The sequence below is a fragment of the Pristis pectinata genome, chromosome 28 (assembly GCF_009764475.1).
Source record: "Pristis pectinata isolate sPriPec2 chromosome 28, sPriPec2.1.pri, whole genome shotgun sequence".
NCBI lineage: Eukaryota > Metazoa > Chordata > Chondrichthyes > Rhinopristiformes > Pristidae > Pristis > Pristis pectinata.
This window is the reverse complement of record NC_067432.1, coordinates 15,535,592-15,554,641: the sequence shown is the minus strand read 5'-3', so window position 1 is coordinate 15,554,641 and position 19,050 is coordinate 15,535,592. Positions and strand designations below refer to the sequence as shown.

Below are 19,050 nucleotides of genomic sequence, written 5' to 3'. Positions count from 1 at the left end.
CTGGGTACATTATAGTCTCCCAGGGTCCTGTCCATCTTTCCTGGACCACCTTGTTTGAACCTGTCTTTTAGAAAAATCCCAAATCCAGAAGATATTGCCACAGAATTTGAGTTAAACTGGTTAAATCAAATCTAGAAAAATGCTTATTCACAGAAATAGCTTTTCAAGAGCCCAATAGATTCAAAATTAATAGAGGTGCCTTGAGGTGAGATGGATATTTAGAAACTATTGCCATAAAAGAATTCAGGAAAAAAAAAGAGGGGTGACTGAAATTTGAAATATAAAATTGCAATGACTAGCAATAAGTCATCTTTGGTCGCTCCTAATCATTTGCTCAAATCTTTGATTTTTCTGTGAGCTCGGAGCAGAGTCCTTGTCGAATGGTGAGAAAGTGTTTCTCCACCAATTTGATTTTCGTTGTTCTCAGGAATTTCTTTTAACTCCTGTAAATTTTTCAACAATAAGCTTATTGAGAAAACTACAGATTAAGCATATTAAGACTGTAAGATTTTCTCCAGTGCTGTTGCATGGAAAATACTTAATTATAATATCTCACCACTTCCCTTCAATGAAAAAAATCTAAGTAGTAGAAAAGCCATTAATTTCCGTCTGAAAAAAAATGTCCATGGCACTTCTTGTGCGATATTTGTTCATTTAAAGGAGTTATGACTGGCTAAATTATTTCATCTTCTCCACATTTTTATAACTATCAAAGCTAAGAGGTCCATTCTTCCTTCTAAAAAAACATAAGCTGATAGGTTCAGTGCAATGATGTGAGGTTATTGTACCTTGGATGTTATCTTTCATCTGGTTGTCATCATCCTAGACATGTAGCAGACAATTCAGTAACCCTCAGCAGGCATGCCCTAACTAATGGTAGCTGTTGCCAGTGTGAAATCCTGCAAAAATAGCCCTAACCTCTTCCTGCAGTTTATCAGCCCTTTGGCTCTTTACTGTTTTTTAGCCCAACAGTGATGTGCATACCAACTAGAACAAAGTATTTGGTTTATTCTAAATATTTATTTGGAGCAAATACTGGATTGACAGCAAGTATTCAATATTAGGTCAGCAAGGTTTTAACAAAGTGTGAACTAATTTGGTGCAGTAGTGGCATAGTGGTTACATTACCAGACTAGCCATTCAGAGGCCTGGACTAATAATCCAGAGATCTGAGTTCAAATCCCACATGGCAACAGTGGAATTTAAACTAAGATGATCATCTGTAATTTGGTAAAACAGAACAACTAGTAACGCTGACCACAAAATATTACATTCAGCCATCCTGCAGGGGAGGAAATCTGCCATCCTTACTCAGTCTGGTTGAATATGACTCCAGGGCACATGTAGTTGACTTTGAAGTGCCCTCTGGAATGGTCTCGCAAACCACTGTGCTGCTGCAGTTCAGGAAATTAGCTCATCACCACCTTCTCAAGGGCAATTAGGAATGAGCAATGAATGCTGCTCCTGAATAAATAAAAGTGAATAAATAAAAATATCTTATTATCACAGAGGGATTAGCAGATTTTAAAATAAAAGAGGTTACTACATCCATTAAAATAGTGGAGAGAGGAACTTGATACTCAGCATTCCTGTTACGATGTCATCATTAGTTTCTGGACTTCTCTTTTGTTTTATGACAATAAAGTTTGATGCCCTTCAACGTTCTTTGATGCAAGCTAATAGGTTCATAGAATCATTATGGCACAGGATACAATCCATGAGGTGTGGACTTTATAATGAAATGATTGATCTCACAGGAAAGTGAACTGGTTGCTGTATTAGGTTTTCAGAAAAAAATGAGCTCAGGACCACCCTAGTGACAATTTTATTGGAACATCTAACAATAATAAACATGAATATTGGAAATATAAACTTACAATAAATTTACATTCAGCATGTGAATGAGATTTTAAGAAATTAGGTGAAAATCTTCATTGATACTTCATTATTTGCCTCCTCTGAGCCAAAGGAATACATTTGTGACCACATGCAAAACCCCTTCCAATATTTAATTGCTTTCTGTTGTAATGGTCAATTGTGGACAAGTGTGCATCTGGATGCTGTATTTATTACCAACACTTTGACTGTTGGACTTGTATTTTTTGAAAAAAAAGGAAGATTTTAATATGATGTAAATTGAATTTTAAAAATTAATAAGAGAATTGTCAATTGGGCAAATTGTTTCCTGTAGCATCAATTACCACGGGCACTTCTATATGTACACCTGTTGAGGTAAATAAGATCTTGATTTAAGGTCCCATCCAAAAACTGAGAAGGCACAGAAACAAAGATGGAACTTGTTAAATAATAGTTTTCTATTTTGCATCTTTCATTGCTTCATGTAGTAATAATGCTCTTTTATGGATATCCTCCTCTTCTTAATGCTGAATTTATTGAATGGGACACCGGTCTAAATTTTTTTGAAGTAGACTTTAGCATTGATAACTGCACTGATAGCTGGAAATGATAATGGGAAATGAATTAACTACTCTTATTTGCACTATGGCACGGTGACATCAACCAAATTGCCGATGGCAGAAATGACATGGGTACCCAATTGCGCCTCAGTCAGAAGAGATCATTGTTTATATGTAACTTTGGTTCTGTAGACTTGCTACATGTCTTTCTTAAGCTGTGTCCCTATCTGTTCTCTCAAGTAAAGGAAAAGATCCTAAGGCACTATTTTAAAGAAGAGAGCAGAGTTCTCTCTGATGTACTACCCAGTACTTGGCCATCAATCAACATTTTCAAACATGACAATCTGGTCATTAGCACATTGCAGTCTGTGGGAGCTTGCTCTATGTTTGCACTAAGGGCAGCTAATTTGGGCCTTGGGATAGCACACAGCAAGCCAGTCTTATGCAAGATAACTTCCAGGTGTCTTTATTCTGAAATGTAGAACACTAATCATGGGGAAGTTTTGATCCATTGCAACACTAGCATTCAGACAGCTGAGCATCCTTCTCTTCCCCTTTACTCTCCTTTTCCTCATCCCCTCCACTTCCATTCTTGTCAAATTCTGATGGTGGATCTTTGAGCCTTTTTCAATCTTTTATTTTCAGGAAAGATTCATCCTCTTATTGTCCTTTATTCCATCTCTTTGAGCTTCATTCAGGACCATAGAATCATACTGTGCAGGAGGAGAATATTCAGTCCCTCATGCGTGTGTCAATAATTTGAGAGGTCTGTTGAATAAGTCTCCATCCCTTGCTCTTTCTCCCTTGGACTGCAAATTTTCTTTTCATTTACAAGTTCAACTAAAATTCTCTCTTGAAATCTACTTTTGAATCTGACCCTATCCTGTTTCCCACTGCAACTCTGTAACTTGCATTGTTTAAAAAAATTCTTATCCTGTCAGTGGTTCTTTTGTCAATACTTTTAAATCTGCAAATCCTACCAGTAGAAAATAATTCTCCTTATGTACTCAGTCAAGCCCTTCATATAAGTGAAGAGCTCCATTAAATCTCCCTTTAACTTCTTTCGTGTCAAGGAGAACAATCCAGCTTCTCCAATCTCTACACAACAAGTCCCTCATTGTTGGATTCACTCCAGTAAATCTGTGCATACTCATTATGGCCTTGGCATCCTTCCTAAAATGTGGTGGTCAGAAATGGGCAGAGTGGCCCAACTGAGGCCTAACCTGTGTTTAATTTAACTTCCTTTCATCAAACTTAAAACCTGCATTTAAATTAGACAAAAGGAAGTTAAATCCTTTCACCAATGGTTAGATTTCAGAGGTATGAATGCTGATTCAGAAGTACCTTGTTATATTTATTGTTTGGAGTAACTGCTGTGGCCAATTTAACTGAACCCTTGACAAAACATTTCAAAGGTTGTTCACAATCTAAATCACAGTGCTAAGAGATTGGAACAAATCTTCCAGGTGTCTTTATCTTGGAATGTAGAATACTAATCATGGGGAAGTTTTGATCCATTGCAATATGTCATCTTGTCAGCATGGATCTCAAATCAAAATTAAAAACAGAAAATGCTGGGAATACTCAACAATTCTGACAGCATCTGGAGAGAGAGTTAGTATTTCAGGTTGCTTACCTTTCATCATCTGGAAATATTGAGCTGGACTTCTGTGATTACAGTGAAGCTCTCAACTTTTGCCACATCATACTGTAAAACTAACGATTGCTTTGTGATGTTTAACAGGCAAATCCTGCAGTTGTTGTTGGTGATTCACCCCTCCTCTCCAGGCTCTGTTGTTTTGCAGCCTTCCCTTATCAATGGAAATCAGTGAAGTTTGTGAGAGCTTAAGGGCCTAAAATACATGTGGTGGAATGTTTATATGAACTAAACAATAGCATTTTTTGATAAACTCATTTTGTACTTCTGCAATTCTTACAAAGTTTGCCAAACTGTTTCTGTGCAGATGATGAACTGATGCATGGAAGTGCCTAGATGTGATTAATTGTATTTTGACTCACTTGTTGGATAAGGAAAGAATTCCTTTAACTAAACATTGGCATATTTGAGTTGTTTTTCATTTACTTCAGTTTCATATCAAGCCAACTCACATCTGTCACAGAACAACAGCACGGAGAATATTACTGTGTAAAATACAACACAGTGCAACACCGAAAGATTGTTTAAAATTTCTTTCCTTCTGGACAATTTAATCACAGATGTGCTAATCTCTGAAGAATTGTTTTTTATGTTTTCTTTTTCAGTAGGGATTGGCTTTTCAGAATTCCTATGTACTGACATAATAGACTCACCTGACCACCAATAGATAGTGACACACTTAGTGGAATCTATGTCAGGAGTGTACTGCATGCTCAGCTGGGGTTTCTCATCCTGGTAGCTTCTAGCCAACCTTCAGACTGCCCTCTGGATTTCTCTGCAAAATATGGAGCTTGATATTGCAGCTCCCCCCAGGTTGGAAGTCATTAATTTGGAATGCCATGCAATAATTAGTAGATTTTTATTCCATACCTTTGCAGTTACATTATTTTGGAATTATTTCTTTAAATAACTGAAGGGATTTGATTAGTTGTTTGTCTGCATTTTAATATACCCTTGTATAGTGGGTCTTTTCTAAAATTGACTCTACAGAGATCAAATGCATTGTTTTCCTTGTGCAGATTCTTTTTAATTCACTGTAGTGTAATTTGTCACCATTAATGTCAACTCTGTGAAACAAACTCTGTTTCCTTGTCAATGTAATGGTAACTGATCATTTAAAAGTGAGGTTTTTAGCTTTCAGTTCCACATCTGTGCCTCTGCATATGAGAGGATTGAGAGAGAGAGAGAGAGAGAGAGAGATACATAGAGAGAGAGAGAGAGAGAGAGAGAGAGAGAGAGAGAGAGAGAGAGTGCAGGAAGGAATGGGAAAAAGCTCTTGTCAAGGGAGGCTATCTATAGAATGCACAGTCTAATACTATCACTTTCTGAATGTCATTATATAAACAGCGTCCATCTGAACAGAATTTCCGCATTGCTCACCTTAGTTAAATAATCAATCATCTTTTATTGCGGTCCTATTAGTCCTCATTTTGTTTTGGTCATTTTTGCCATGAATAGAGTGATGCCTTTCCAACATTCTGAATGTCCAGTATTTGTGCTTATGTGATGTTTAGCTACATTTTGTCCATTAATTAATTGGTGCAAAGTCCTGGGATTTAAATCTGTTTCCAGAATTAATTGAAAGGGGATCATGCTGGTGGCAGGGAGCCTTTCTCCCCTGCAGCCCATTCAAGATTTCCAAATACTAACTGCCAATAACCAACATTGTGCATTGCAGGCCACTCTTATGAAAAAGACAGCAAGGGTATCACATGATGTTGGTGACGGGCTATTCTGCTGATACAGTACACACTTTGTAGTCATGGTTGAAATAAAATGTGATCTAAAAATGAAATATTTTCATAAATTTGTCATACCTTGATATGAAATATTAACACCAATTGAAGTGCAAGGGTCAATTGTTTCCTTATTTCCATACCTGTGATTTGTAGTGTAGCAGTTAGGCATCTAACCTGTGCTGCTGAACTCAGCACTGAGACCAGGGGCAGAGCTCGGGCAAGCTGAGCCAAGGTTTGGTTGCACTTCATATCTGGCCCCTCAGCTTTGCACCAACCATAGCTACTGTATGTAATTGAATGGGGTTATCAACTTGTATTCTCAAGGTAAGTGTAGTGTTTTATGTACTTTTTAAACATCTTGGAATAATTTTAAATTACTTCAATCTATTTAACTATTTTAAATGTCTGTTTTCGTCAGCGACATTTAAAAACAGTTAAAAAGATTTTTGTAGCTGCAAGCTGTCAAAAGGCCACCAACTGGTACAAGGACAGGGTTGGAGGGTCCACTGCCTGAGGCCTATTTGCTGCTTGTAGACAGCTCCACTTCACAGGGCAGCAATATCAGTGAGGGAATACGGGATGTTTGGGCCAATAGCACCATAAAAAGCCCATGTGGCAAGGAATAACATGTGGATTCAGCATGAGCAGTGGTCCAGATCTTGCCAGAACTGATACTATTAGCACCCACATCCTGAGAAGCTTTCTGTCATTTCCTTCTTTGGCAGTAGAGTTCTAAATGTGAATATGAAGAACCTGCTAACAACTTCACCATAAATGACAAACTAGAAATCCTCCTGCATTGTTCAATTCTCCAGTTTAATTCAATTACATTCCACTGGAAGGTGATTACGGAAGTCTAGAGTTTCAGATGATTTCTTCCAATCATCATCTTGGATCAAAGCAGCATCAGCACCAATATATTCCCCCATAGTACCAAGCTTTGTGGTATTTCTGGGTATGCCAGGCCGAGCTTAAAGTTTTAAGACTTACCCAAGATTAATTTGTGCCCTCTCACTGCTTCCCTCTCTTTGGCTTGCTTCACTTCCCACTTTTCTCACCCACAGTAAATGCTCCCAAGTTGATTGGTAATAGGATTGGTAATTGACGGACACAGCTGGTATTCGACGGACACAGTTGGCCTTCATTGTATCGGTTTTATATTCACATGTTATATTTTTGTTTCGTCTTAATAATTTATAGTTTATTAATCTCATACTTCTATTCATAAAAATCATACATTTCCTTCAGTCCTTGATCCTTTATTCGAACTGTTTCCAACTTCCTGGTATTATATCTTTTAGCTTTCTTTTCAGAGGACTCATTCCCCCGCCAGTGATTTGTTGTGCTGAGATGAATTGTTATCAGCCTGGGAGAATGGAACGCTTCAGTTTCTGCCACTCTTATAGAGCAGAGTCCACTGCTCTCTGACTCAACTTTGTGGTATAACTCTAATCTACCCACCTTTGTCACAATGTGGAGAATCACACTCCTCTGCTCCACAACTGATATGGCATTTTGGTTCAGAATTAGTGAGAGAGCATGGGAAAATGATTCATATTTTGTAACGTAGTGGAGATTAAAAACTGTAGCACCAGATTTTCCTAGCCATTGGACTGTTTTTCTCTTAAATTAATATTCATCTGTAAGTACCTGCACTGAGATGCTCATGAAACACGAGTGGCTCGTTTTAATGTGGATAGGTCTTACACACCTCATGACATACACTCTATGCCATTCCCTGTAGTGTGTATGGAAAGAGAATTGAAGGATAGAATTGCACTGATTCCTGTGGGCAGCAGTGTCACAACTGCATTCAAAAGCAATTTTTGTATCATTTGACTGCACAAATTGATCACAGTAATTCCTTCCTTCGAGTATGAGGTGAATTATTTACACCAATTACCCATATGAGCTGCATAAAAGATTCCAAACTATGATTGGTTATCTCTTTTCATAATACAGCAGCCTTGCTTTTCATTTTTTGGTTCAGAATCTCAATGCAATTTTTAATCAATTGCAGGTTGAACTTTAAATATCCCTATTTTGTCACATTTCAGATGTGGGTGTATGGGGCATCTTCAACAAATTCAATCAAATGTACGGTCACATTCAGTAAGCAATAAGCAAGATAAAAGCAATGACAACATTTTAAGCACCATTCTTGAGTATCATATAACTTCTCATCTGTGAGAATTATGATAGTATTTACACAGATTTTCTTCTGTTAATGTTGGAATGTGTTAATTGTATACCAATATTTGCTTCAGCTCCAACTTTTATTTTTCTTTAAAATAACTCAACACATCAATCCATGTTGTTCAGAGTTAAGATTACCCCTGGTAAAGATGTTAAATATTTTGTTACTGGTGCTCTTTCATAGTTTTCTCTTTCTATTGTTCTACAGCTTCAGTCAACATGGTCACACATGACTGCAGCCCAGACCTGGCAAAGCACCAAGGACCCAAGGATGTGGCTGATGGATGTGCCTTTGAAGAGTCTGACAGTCCAGGTGAAAGTCATTGAAAGATAGGTGGGAAATGTACAGTGACGAATATGACATGAGGTTGTGTGGCTGTGGAAGCAGAGAGGACCTTGACATCTTCATGTCCCGATGACTGCACTAAAGTACAACACACACTCCACACTGAGAATGTTTACCTATAATTCTTCATGTTTTTTAAAGGAAAACTCTTTATGCAATTCCTCGTTTTACTCTCCCTTTGAGTTTCTATTCTGTATTCAGTTTGGGGTTTCTGTGTGATCATTTCTTTACTTGCTTTCTTAAGTTTCTTGGGTAGTCCCTGTATGCCAATTCATGTATCATTTTTTTTTGATTCATTCTCTCTGAGGCCTGTCAACTGAGCTAAGAGGTTTCCAAATCTTCCAGCCAGCTCTGACAGGGGCAGCTGCGAACAGTCCCCTGATCCATCTCACAAGAGAGCTGCTGAGATTTAATTTTCAGTGGAAGGGTGCAGTTTGAAATCCATGTCAGGTCCCTGAGGTCATCTCCAAACCCAGATTGGACTCATGGCACCAGGATTATCTTTCAGCTACTCCACTCAACCTAGATTCCTCGGGAGTTTGATGGCTGCATTGCTGCCGAGTTTCAGTGCATATTCCTCTAATCCTTTTCCTATAACTGTAAACTGGAGGGTGGTTTTGAATGACGAACTTGCGTGCATCCCTTTTAAAAATGTTATCTTTCATTTTGCATTGTCAGTCGATCATAATGATTCAAACACCCAAAATTAAAGGTCTGTTTAATGTAATGTACTTGTACCCAGCAGGTTCTGATGTGAAAAAAATATTATTGCTTTTTTGTGAGTAGACATTCCTATATCAAAATATGTCTTGCTTTGTAAGACTGAAACCCTCCTGAGATTTCACTACTGGTCTCATTGGCTTCCATCGAGAATATGTGGCTTTGTTGCCATGGATACATTGTATTTCTCCAAGAATTGTTCGTATTGATCGGTCGACAGGCGTGAAGGACGCGGGCATGTGTGAAGCATGAGGGGGTGGGGCAGGGTGGTAAATGACCAGAGGTTACTGGTCAGATATTAGCTAATGTGGCAAACACTTGTGCAAAAATAAAGGGACCCTTTTTTTGATTTCTGAGCTTTTGCGCTCACTGCATTGTGTTCCAAAAGAACAAACGAAAAGAAACTTGTTAGTTGCTTGTCATGTCAAATCTCCAGTGTTTGTCCAGACACAGCTGTCAGCATTCCAGCTTGCAATATCGGGGATGTGCAACAAAGAGCCCGACCCATGAATTATTTATCGCAGCACCTCAGTGTGCGATTCTGTTATAAGAAATTAAGATAACTTGGAAGAAAATGCCAACTGAACCAAAAGTGACTGAGGCTGCCCTTTTAAAAATTTAGCTGAGAAGTAGAGAACGATTTTTCAAATCCCAACTTAATTTATTATATTTCATTGGCTGATTGCTGCAACGTGAAGTGTTCACATCACAGTACGTTCACTTTTCTCTTGCAATTTTTGCACAATTGGCTGAAGTCCTGCAGAGCTCCACAATTTGTTTTACTTTCAGACTAAATGCTCATGCTTCTGAACTTGCACACAATTGTATTAGATAGTTCAGATGACATACCAAAAGCGTGTATTTGGTACACTGAACTATACACTTCTATGTGCCATATTGTTACGCAGTACCAAAAACAGTTGTGCCTTTTGATGGTTTAAAACAGGAACTAAGGCAGTTAAATGAAATCCATCTAAGACAGGACACCCACTTTCCAAGGGAAGTGAATTCTTCAGGCTTTCAACAAATTGAGGAAAGCCCATGTGCAGCTCTCTCCTTTACAAGCATTACCAAAATTATAAGTTTCTACATATTTTGGAGCAAAATCTTTAAATTGCTCAGTTTCCTGCAGTCCCCACAATCCTCCCCCACCACTCCCCTTACTCCAACCCACACACACATCATCTGAAAGCCTGGTTGAAAAGCATCCACAGCCCCATACACAAAGTGCACAATGCAGTGTCAGCAATGGGTTATCTGTGCTTCCTCAATACAGACTTCAATAAAATGAGCATTTTTGGAAGTTGTGTACAATCTGCAGCAGGTAGCAGAGAGTGAATTTCTACCCTGCATATGATTTTTTTTCTCCATGGTCATGTGAATGAAAATTACACCCAAGTTGGAACTTAAGAGAAAAATTGCCAAATAAAAAAACCACCCTGAATCATCTTCCATCAGTCAGCATTTTGTAACAGTTTGCAATTTTAAAGAGCGCCCAAAGTACAAAAACTACACAAACTTTTTTGTCAGATATCTTTCCCTTCAACTAACATTTGCACTGATCCGTTGTGTGTCTGCATACCCCTGTGTCAATGTCCTCTTTCTAAGGAAGATAATATCTAAAGAATAGAACAGATTAAAATGTTATGATACAGATATTTCAGAAAGCTCCATGCAAAGCCATAACACATTTATAATGTCCGATATATGCTGTTTGCAATTAGTACACACAAGTATATATAAAATAGTTCTGTAAGCTTCTGATTTTGGCTGGGCTGTCAGGAGAAGGCTCTAGAATGAGGAAATGATGAAGCATTCCATAAGCACCAGTGTTGTTGTACTACTGAAAGATTGGACAGTACCTTGGATTGTACAGATGTAAGGATGTATTGATGTTCTGAACTTTGCACAATACTTTTGGGAATCTGGAAGTTTTCCTCCTACAGCATTTTCCCATGGTATATTCAGTGAATGGGTATGCTACTGCATTTAAGGAAATGAGGAAAAATCCATATGATGTATAGATATTCAATCTGCAAATGAATTGTGGTGGGGATGGACTTGATAATATGAGTGGCATTTCTCACTTGATGGATCATTATGTAAGAAAATCCTGCTGAAGTAGTCCACACAGCTGGAGTAACAGATATAATAATTCCACGAGGCAACCTTTTCAAGATGTTTCATTTCTTCAGGAACTTTCTAAAGAACTGAGGGGGGAGGTGGGGGTAGGCATATAATTTATTGCAAGCACGGCAAGCACACAGCCTGTCAGCTCCTGCGACCTAGGCTCAATCCTGTTTGTATGGAGTTTGTCTATAACCACATTCATTCTCGTGTGTGTTTCCCCCAGCTGATCCACTTTCCTTCCACATCCCTAAGACTTGCTGGTTATTAGGTTAATTGGCTACCAAAAAAATTTAGACCTAGTGTAGGTGGGTAGTGAGGAGGGGAGGGAGTAACGGCATGTGAGAGAGAATAAGACAGGCAAATAAGTGGGAGTATAGGATTGATGAGATTGCTCTGAGAGCTAGCTTAGCCTCAAAGGGCTGAATGGTCTCCTTTTGCTGTAAGGAAATATGATAAATATGAAATATGAACTTTTTTATAAGATAAGATTCAGTGGAAACATTTGAAACAGGGCAGTCAACATGTTTACTTTGCTACATCAGGCATGCAGTACATGCAACAAAGGGCAAGTTTCTACAGTATCTTTGTCATATAAAGAGGAATAATATGAACCTGGCTGTGCTAGTTTTATGGAGATAAATTAGGCCCAGTATTTATGGACCAATATGCAGCACCTCCAGGTCACAGTTAAACATCCAACCAAAAAACGGATCAGCCAATTTAGCAGGCATGAAGAAGAATTTGACTCCCAAATATACAAAAAAGGGGCCTAATGCATTTTTGGGAAAGCTGGCCTGGTCAGAATTCCAAGACAACCTTTTTATGCTCCCTATAGTCTCGACAACTATCAACGTAACTTTGTTAATTTTTAGTTTGAAAACCTTTCCGTAGATTACTTCAGAAAGCCAATTTTCCTGTTTGTGTCGGAAATGGCCAGTTCTGTTGTTAGGTCATCCACTTCAACTCGGGTTGTCTCTCTCTGCAGATGTTGACTAATCTGCTGAGTATTTCCAGCATTCTCTTTGGTTTCATATTCCTAGCAGCTGCTGTGTTCTCCCTCTCATTTTTACCAGCATGCCCTTTCTTTATTCTCACTCTCCCCAGCTCTCATTCTTCGCTTAATTTGATGGCTGTATCACCTGGACAACCTTAGTCTCCACCTCCTTTGTTCTCTCTATGCCTCCCCCTCTCTGTAACTTACAACACACTTGTTTTCTCACTTTTCCCATTCTGGTGAACAGTAATTGCCCTGAAACATTAACTCTGTTTTTCTTTCTCTGCAGATGCTGCCTGACTTGCAGTGTATTTCCAGCACTTTGTGTTTATTTGAATTTTAAAAGTTTGTCTCAGCAATGGTCCCATTGGATTGTCAGGAAAACCCACCTAATTCACTCGTGTCCATCAGAGAAGGAGAACAGAGTGGCACAACTTGCAGAGCTGCCGCCTCACAGCTCCAGCAACCCAAGTTCAATCCTGACCTCTGATGCTCTCTGCATGGAGTTTGCACAATCTTGCTGCGACTGTGTGGTTTTCCTTCAGGTGCTTCGGTTTCCTCCCACATCCCAAAGGTGTGTGGGTTGGTAAGCTAATTGGTCACTGTAAATTGCCCCTGGTGTGCAGATGTAGTAGAATCTGGGGGCAGTTGATGGGAATGCAAGGAGAATGAAACGGGATTAGTGTAGAGTTAATGTAAATAGATGTTGCCTGGTCAGTGCACACTCAATGGGCCAAGGGGCTTATTTCCACATCCCTATGACACTATGATACTCTCTGAAGGGAATCTCCCATCCTCAACTGCTCTGTTATGCTCTGACTTCAGAACCAAGAATGTGTTTACTCCAAACTGCCTTGCTCAATTTAGCAGAAATTAGGGACAGAAAATAAATCCAGGTGTTGCCAATGATGTTCGCATCCCAGAAACAAACAAATAAACATAAGTGATTATTTGACATGTTTGCTGTAGCAAGCTTTTTTAAAAATAAGCTTGCGTTCTCACTATCAGAATCTGTCACAAAGCAACATTGAGAACAAACGGCAACTGAACTCCCTGTACAGTTCTGACTGTTGGTGATAGATTCTTCTGTTGTCATGGTGTTCTTCTTATGCGCTATGTCTGCCTCTGGGGGTAACGTTACAATTGGATACTCGCGTGTGCATTGCCTGCATTTCCTGACCATCTTCTCCGCTGGGAGCACAGAATCGTAAATTATCCTCAACTCCTTATCCTGATCGTGGAAATGGAAAGTCAGCAGTTATAAGCAAGATCAGGAATTTAAGTTTAAACGTGGTGTGTGTGAGGAGGTTTAGCATGAACAAGCTTGTATTTCACCAAAAGGTGAATTTAACAGTCTTGCTTTCCCAGTAGACTGCTTAACTCATCCAGAGTGCTGAGTGGATGGAGTCACATCATTAAAGCACTGACCTGTTAGAAAGGCTTCTCCAACAGAGTAAACCATATGATGTCACCCATTGCATAACAATATTAAATTATAGCTGACAAATAATTGTTTATTTTTCAAAGTAAAACATCTGACAATGGAGTGGTTTTAACTGATACATTTTGTAGCCCAGGCAAATCAAATGATTGAATTCAGAGGGTTGAATTTTGCATATGTGATGATTCCCTACTTTACACTCACGTCTAACTTTTCACTGACAGAAGTGAACAGAGTAAAACACAGAAATATACTGTCATCCCTTCATCATCACGGGGTTTAAACCCCTACCACCAGTACTGTGTGATCAGCTTCACCAGAAGTTTTGCAGCAGTGCAAGAGGAAGCTCACCATCACATGTTGATGGGCAATAAATGTTGCCCTTACCAGTGATGCCCAAAAGCTAATCACTTTTTAATTTATTAAAATAAGAAAAGTCTTAAATGAATCTGAAGTGGCTGAATGAATCCCAGGGAGTTATTTGTATGACCTGTAGTTAGTCTACAGATTGAAGAACACATAAAACCTTGGAAAAGGGACATATTTGTGCTAATATCAACTGCTTGGTTGAAGTAAAAACAGAAAATGTTGGGAAAACACTTGGTGCAGGAGGTCACAGACCATTATGTCAGAGTGCAATGGGCTGGAGAATTAGAGTGGCAGGCAACAGCAAGCTCGTTCACCCACCTGAACTGAGTGCCGATGCTCCACAAAGACCACGAGAATAACTCAGCTTCAACAAATAATCCTTCACAATCTCTACCATCTTGAATAAGATTTCACCTCCAGACACATGTTCTCCTCCTCTCCCCTTTCAACAGTCTGAAGCAACCATACCTTCTATGACTTCCTGGTTTACTCTTTCATCTCTACCAACCACTCCCTTTCTCATGACACTTTACAGTGCAACAGCAGGAGATGCAAAACCCATCCTTCCATATCTTTCCTTCCCACCAGCTAGGGCCCAAATAGTCTTTCCAGGTGAAGCAGTGATTCACTTGCATTTCTTTCGTTCCAGTGCACTGCATTCAGTGTTCATAATGTGGTCTTCTCTGCATTGGAGAAATCAAACACAGTTTGGTTGACCACTTTGCAGAAGACCTGCTTTCAGCCTATGAGGTTGACTCGGATCTTCCTGTTGCCTGTCACTTTAATTCTTCATCCCTCTGTGACCTATCTGTTGGAGACCTCTTGCACTGTTATCACAAGGCCTAACATAAGCTTGAGGAACATATCATCTTCCTTTCAGGCACATTGCGGCCTTCGGGATTCAATATCAAGTTCTACAACTTCAGATCACTTGCTTTCCATGTCTGTACCAGAACGGGTCAGGTTCTGTGATATCAGCTCAGGTTTGCTCTCTCTATTAGCTCAACTTAACCTACTGGGCATGTCCCACAGCCCTGCATATTGCAACTTTTACAATCCTTTGGCTATGTTCTCACTCTCTAAATGCCCTCATTCCATAACTTTTATGAACATAAGACTATATTCTCTCTCCCTAACAGCTCCCATTTACCTATCTATAAGATGACCTCATTGATGAATAACCCTGGCCTCATCCTATCAGAGATATTCCCTTCGTCTTATCCATCTGTTCCTCACTCTCTCTGCAACTTCATACTAACATTTTCTCTCCATCCCAGTTCTGATGAAAACACTTCAACCTAAAACATTAGCTGTTTCTCTTTCCACAGATACTGCCTGACCTGCTGAGTGTTTCCAGCATTTTCTGTTTTTGCTTCAGATGTCCAGCATCTGCAGTTTTTCAGTTGTCATTGGCTGCCCTGAATGTTGGTGTCTGTATGCCATTGAAAGAAAAAGCTTCACTTCCTTTCCACGTGTTTCATTCACACAGTCAGATTTACCTTCTTGAAAATGGAAATAAAATCTCTTGAGGGAAAAACATAATGGCCAAGTTTGCCCTTTAAGAGAGGAGAGAGAAATAAAGATTGGCTGAAATATTTTGCTGGAGTTGATACGGTCAGGAAGAAACATCAGTAAGGAAGCTCCCAATGTAAGGGGAATAACAGGTGAAGGTTAAGAGCAGAGGCATGGAAAAACATTCGAAAAGTGACACCTAATGGGTTTAATAGCTTATGAATGGATTTTTAAAATACAGACACAGGACACTAAAAGCTTTACATTTTTAGTAAAGCTCTTACTAAATACAAAATATTCCATTGATAGAACGTTCCTGCTCATAATTGTGAACTGAAATTCACCTCAAGTTCATCAGTTCAGTATAAAAATAGTGCTTCATAATGCCACATATTTACATAGTGGCTGACAAATTGTAGGGTGCCATGATGTGCATGTTTACAGGACAGTGCACAGCAGGCTAACAAAGATTTTACTTGAGAGTCCTCCAGGATAAAGTTCTGCAGTGCATGAGACCCAGAGTATTGAGTGCTGCAGAATGGGTCTCATGTGATCTATGATGTCTGCAAGGTGGGTTGTTAGTGCACCACATTCCATGAAGGGTGTGAAGGCTTTGGAGAGGGTGCAGAAGAGGTTTATCAGGATGTTGCCTGGATTGGAGTGCGTTAGCTATAAGGAGACATTGGACAAACTTGGATTGTCTTCCCTGGAATGTTGGAGGCTGAAAGGTGACCCGATAGAGATATGGAAAATTATGAGAGGCATAGATAAGGTAGACAGTGAGAGTCTTTTTTTCCAGGATGGAAATGTCAAATACTAGAGGGCAGAGGTTTAAGATGAGAGGGCAAAAGTTTAAAGGAGATGTCTGAGGCTAGTTTGTAGGTGGTAGGTGCCTGGAACACCCTTACAGGGGAGGTGGTAGAAGCAGATACAATAACAAAATCTGAGGCATTTAGACAGACATATGAACAGGCAGGAACCATGTGCAGGCAGATGGGATTGGCTTAGATTGACATCATGGTCAGTGCAGACATGATGGGCTGAAGGGCCTGTTTCAGCACTGAACTGTTCTATATTCTATGTTCTTTGGTAGGGAGAATTGCTGTCTCATTTGGGTGGGATCTGGTCCAGTCAGATCACCAAAGGGGCTGGTGGGGAAAGGGAGTTGCAATGGGCTGCTGCACGGTGGTGAGGACCAGGCTAAGGTTGGTGGGGCTGTCGGGACTGGGCTGGAAGCTGGAAGACTTGGTTTTAACAGCTGAAAGTATTATCTTTGGAGACTAAAATAGAGGTTTGCAGGTATCTCAGTGGGTTGTAGGAATGGAGTCCTTAATGCCCATACTTTGCCATTGATTGTAAGTTCCACGCTGAAGGGATGGTGCGGAGAATAGAAAATACATATTGAGATTTGTTGGTCAGAGCAGATGGTAATTCAATTTATATCTCATGCTTGGAAATCAATCCCAAGCAATTTGTAGAAATGAGAATGATTTAAATTATACAATGGGAGCCACCTGATAATGAGGAAGAGGGCTTTTAATTACAATTATCTTGCAGGATAATGAACTCCACCCATCTACAGGTGCTCTCGGCCTGCTTGTTTGAAAGTCCTTTATCAGATGATGTGGATTCTGCAGTTGGATTGGTCAGTGGAGATGGGATAAACAGATTAACATGGTTGGCCCCACCAAGATTAGTTTACTGATGGATACTTGATGGTCACCAGGGACATGGTGGGCCAAAGGGCCTGTTTCTGCAGTATATCTCTCACTCTCCACTGTGCCCAAGGTGCTCAGTGCACCTCCAATGGCTGCACAAAGTGGATAAATCTTTGCTACCTTAACATGTCTTAATTGAGTATAAAGATTGATGTGAGAGAAATGTTAAATTCTACTTTCAAGCTGATACCCAGTTTGTAAAGTGAGATTAGGAATCCATAATTGTATATTTTTAACCTAGTATCATGTTGAAATATATATTGGAAAATGTTGAACTGAATGTACATTGGTTTTCATATCATTAAGAGCAACATAAAGTTTAATAATTAATTTATGATTAATGCAGATAGTCTGCGAGAGTGGCCTATGTCCCGGATCTGTTTTTGCAAAGTCTGCTGAAATATCAAAGGAAATTCTCTCTTACTCCACGTCCGATGGTTTGTTCTTTGATAAAGTCCAACTTGCGAAGACAAAATGGTGGAAGATCTCCAAAAGTTTGGTTTGTTCATAACTGAATGAATTCACAATGTTGTATAGAAACAGTGAAGAATTTTAAGATGTGAAAGAAATTGTAAAATACTACAGTCACATAACCATGTATGAAGAATTGAAAGGATTTTCAGTGCAATTCTAGGATTTGTAGCTTGACTTATATTCTTTGGGTAGGGTATGTAATAAATCTGATCTGATATTTATTGATAGTAAAAGTTATACTGCTTTGTGTCTTTTGAATGCCATCTGTTGAATTCAAGTTCCTTCTGATTTGTTTGAAATTTTATATTTGGTGAAACTTGAAAAATACTATAAAAGCTATTGATAATTTGAGACCTCAAATATATATTTGACATGAGGGAAATGGACAACTTCAGCAGAAGGCAAATAAACAGAAATCTCAGGCTTAACTACATAGGAGCAGAATGTATAGAATAGATTGCATGGGAGGTAGTGGAACTGGTATCCACAGCATTGAGATTATGTCAGTAAATCAGTGGAGCAACTGAGATTTTTTTCTAAAAATGAGGCTAGTGAGATGGATTACAAAGAGCTTTAGCATTCCGAAATATTATGTTTTCCCACATACAGTGCTGTTAATACAGTTCATTGATAAGTTGAAGCACATCAAGTAATTTGTTGTACTCATTTCATGCTGTCTCTTAATTATGGTATAACAATCTTCCAATAGTTGAGAAATAACCAAAGAGCTTTTGCCTACTATCTTTCTGTTAAATTAAAATAAACAGCAACATACAGGTTAACATTATTTTCTTCTTCTTAGTCAATGACTTGCTCCTACTCCAGTTCTAAGGAGCAGTAGATGCCTGTGTGTGAATTCTTTCAAAGTGGGGTGGCTAAGTGAGGAGGATAGAGTTGAGGCGTGGAAGGGCACTAAGGGAGATGAATAAGATGCCTCATTGGCAGCCAAGAGAACAGACCCTGCGGTGACTTAACAAGTACATATATGTAGATATGTGCAGGTACACAGATGCACACAAGCCCACCACATATACATACTTAAATGCACTCTGACCACTTGCACAAGTGGGTGCAAACCTACATGTACATCCATGCCCTCATTCTCCATGCTTGCTTGCCCTCCCTATCCTAAACCATTCCCTCCTTCATAACCCCGTTACTCATTCAGCTTCCTCCTCCTCATTTACACCCCTCTGCCCCACCCTCCTCACTAACCCCTCTTAGCACTTTCCTCCTTAGCTAACTCTCTTCCTTCACAACAAACAATCTGCCAGAGGAACTCAGCGGGTCGAGCAGCATCTGTGCAAGGAAAGGAAATGTCAACGTTTCGGATCAAA

At 39.3% G+C, this 19,050-nt stretch overlaps 1 protein-coding gene across 1 annotated transcript in view; it reads left to right on the top strand.

Moving 5' to 3' along the window:
- Window positions 1–17,791, top strand: part of LOC127583893 (WD repeat-containing protein 72-like) — a 230,103-nt gene extending 212,312 nt beyond the window's left edge. Inside the window, exons 19-20 of the mRNA XM_052040283.1 lie at window positions 8,218–8,322; window positions 17,590–17,791. Coding sequence (XP_051896243.1) covers window positions 8,218–8,322; window positions 17,590–17,750 — 266 coding nt within the window. The 3' untranslated portion in view covers window positions 17,751–17,791. The remainder of the gene's footprint in view (window positions 1–8,217; window positions 8,323–17,589) is intronic.
- Window positions 17,792–19,050: the final 1,259 nt, after the last annotated feature.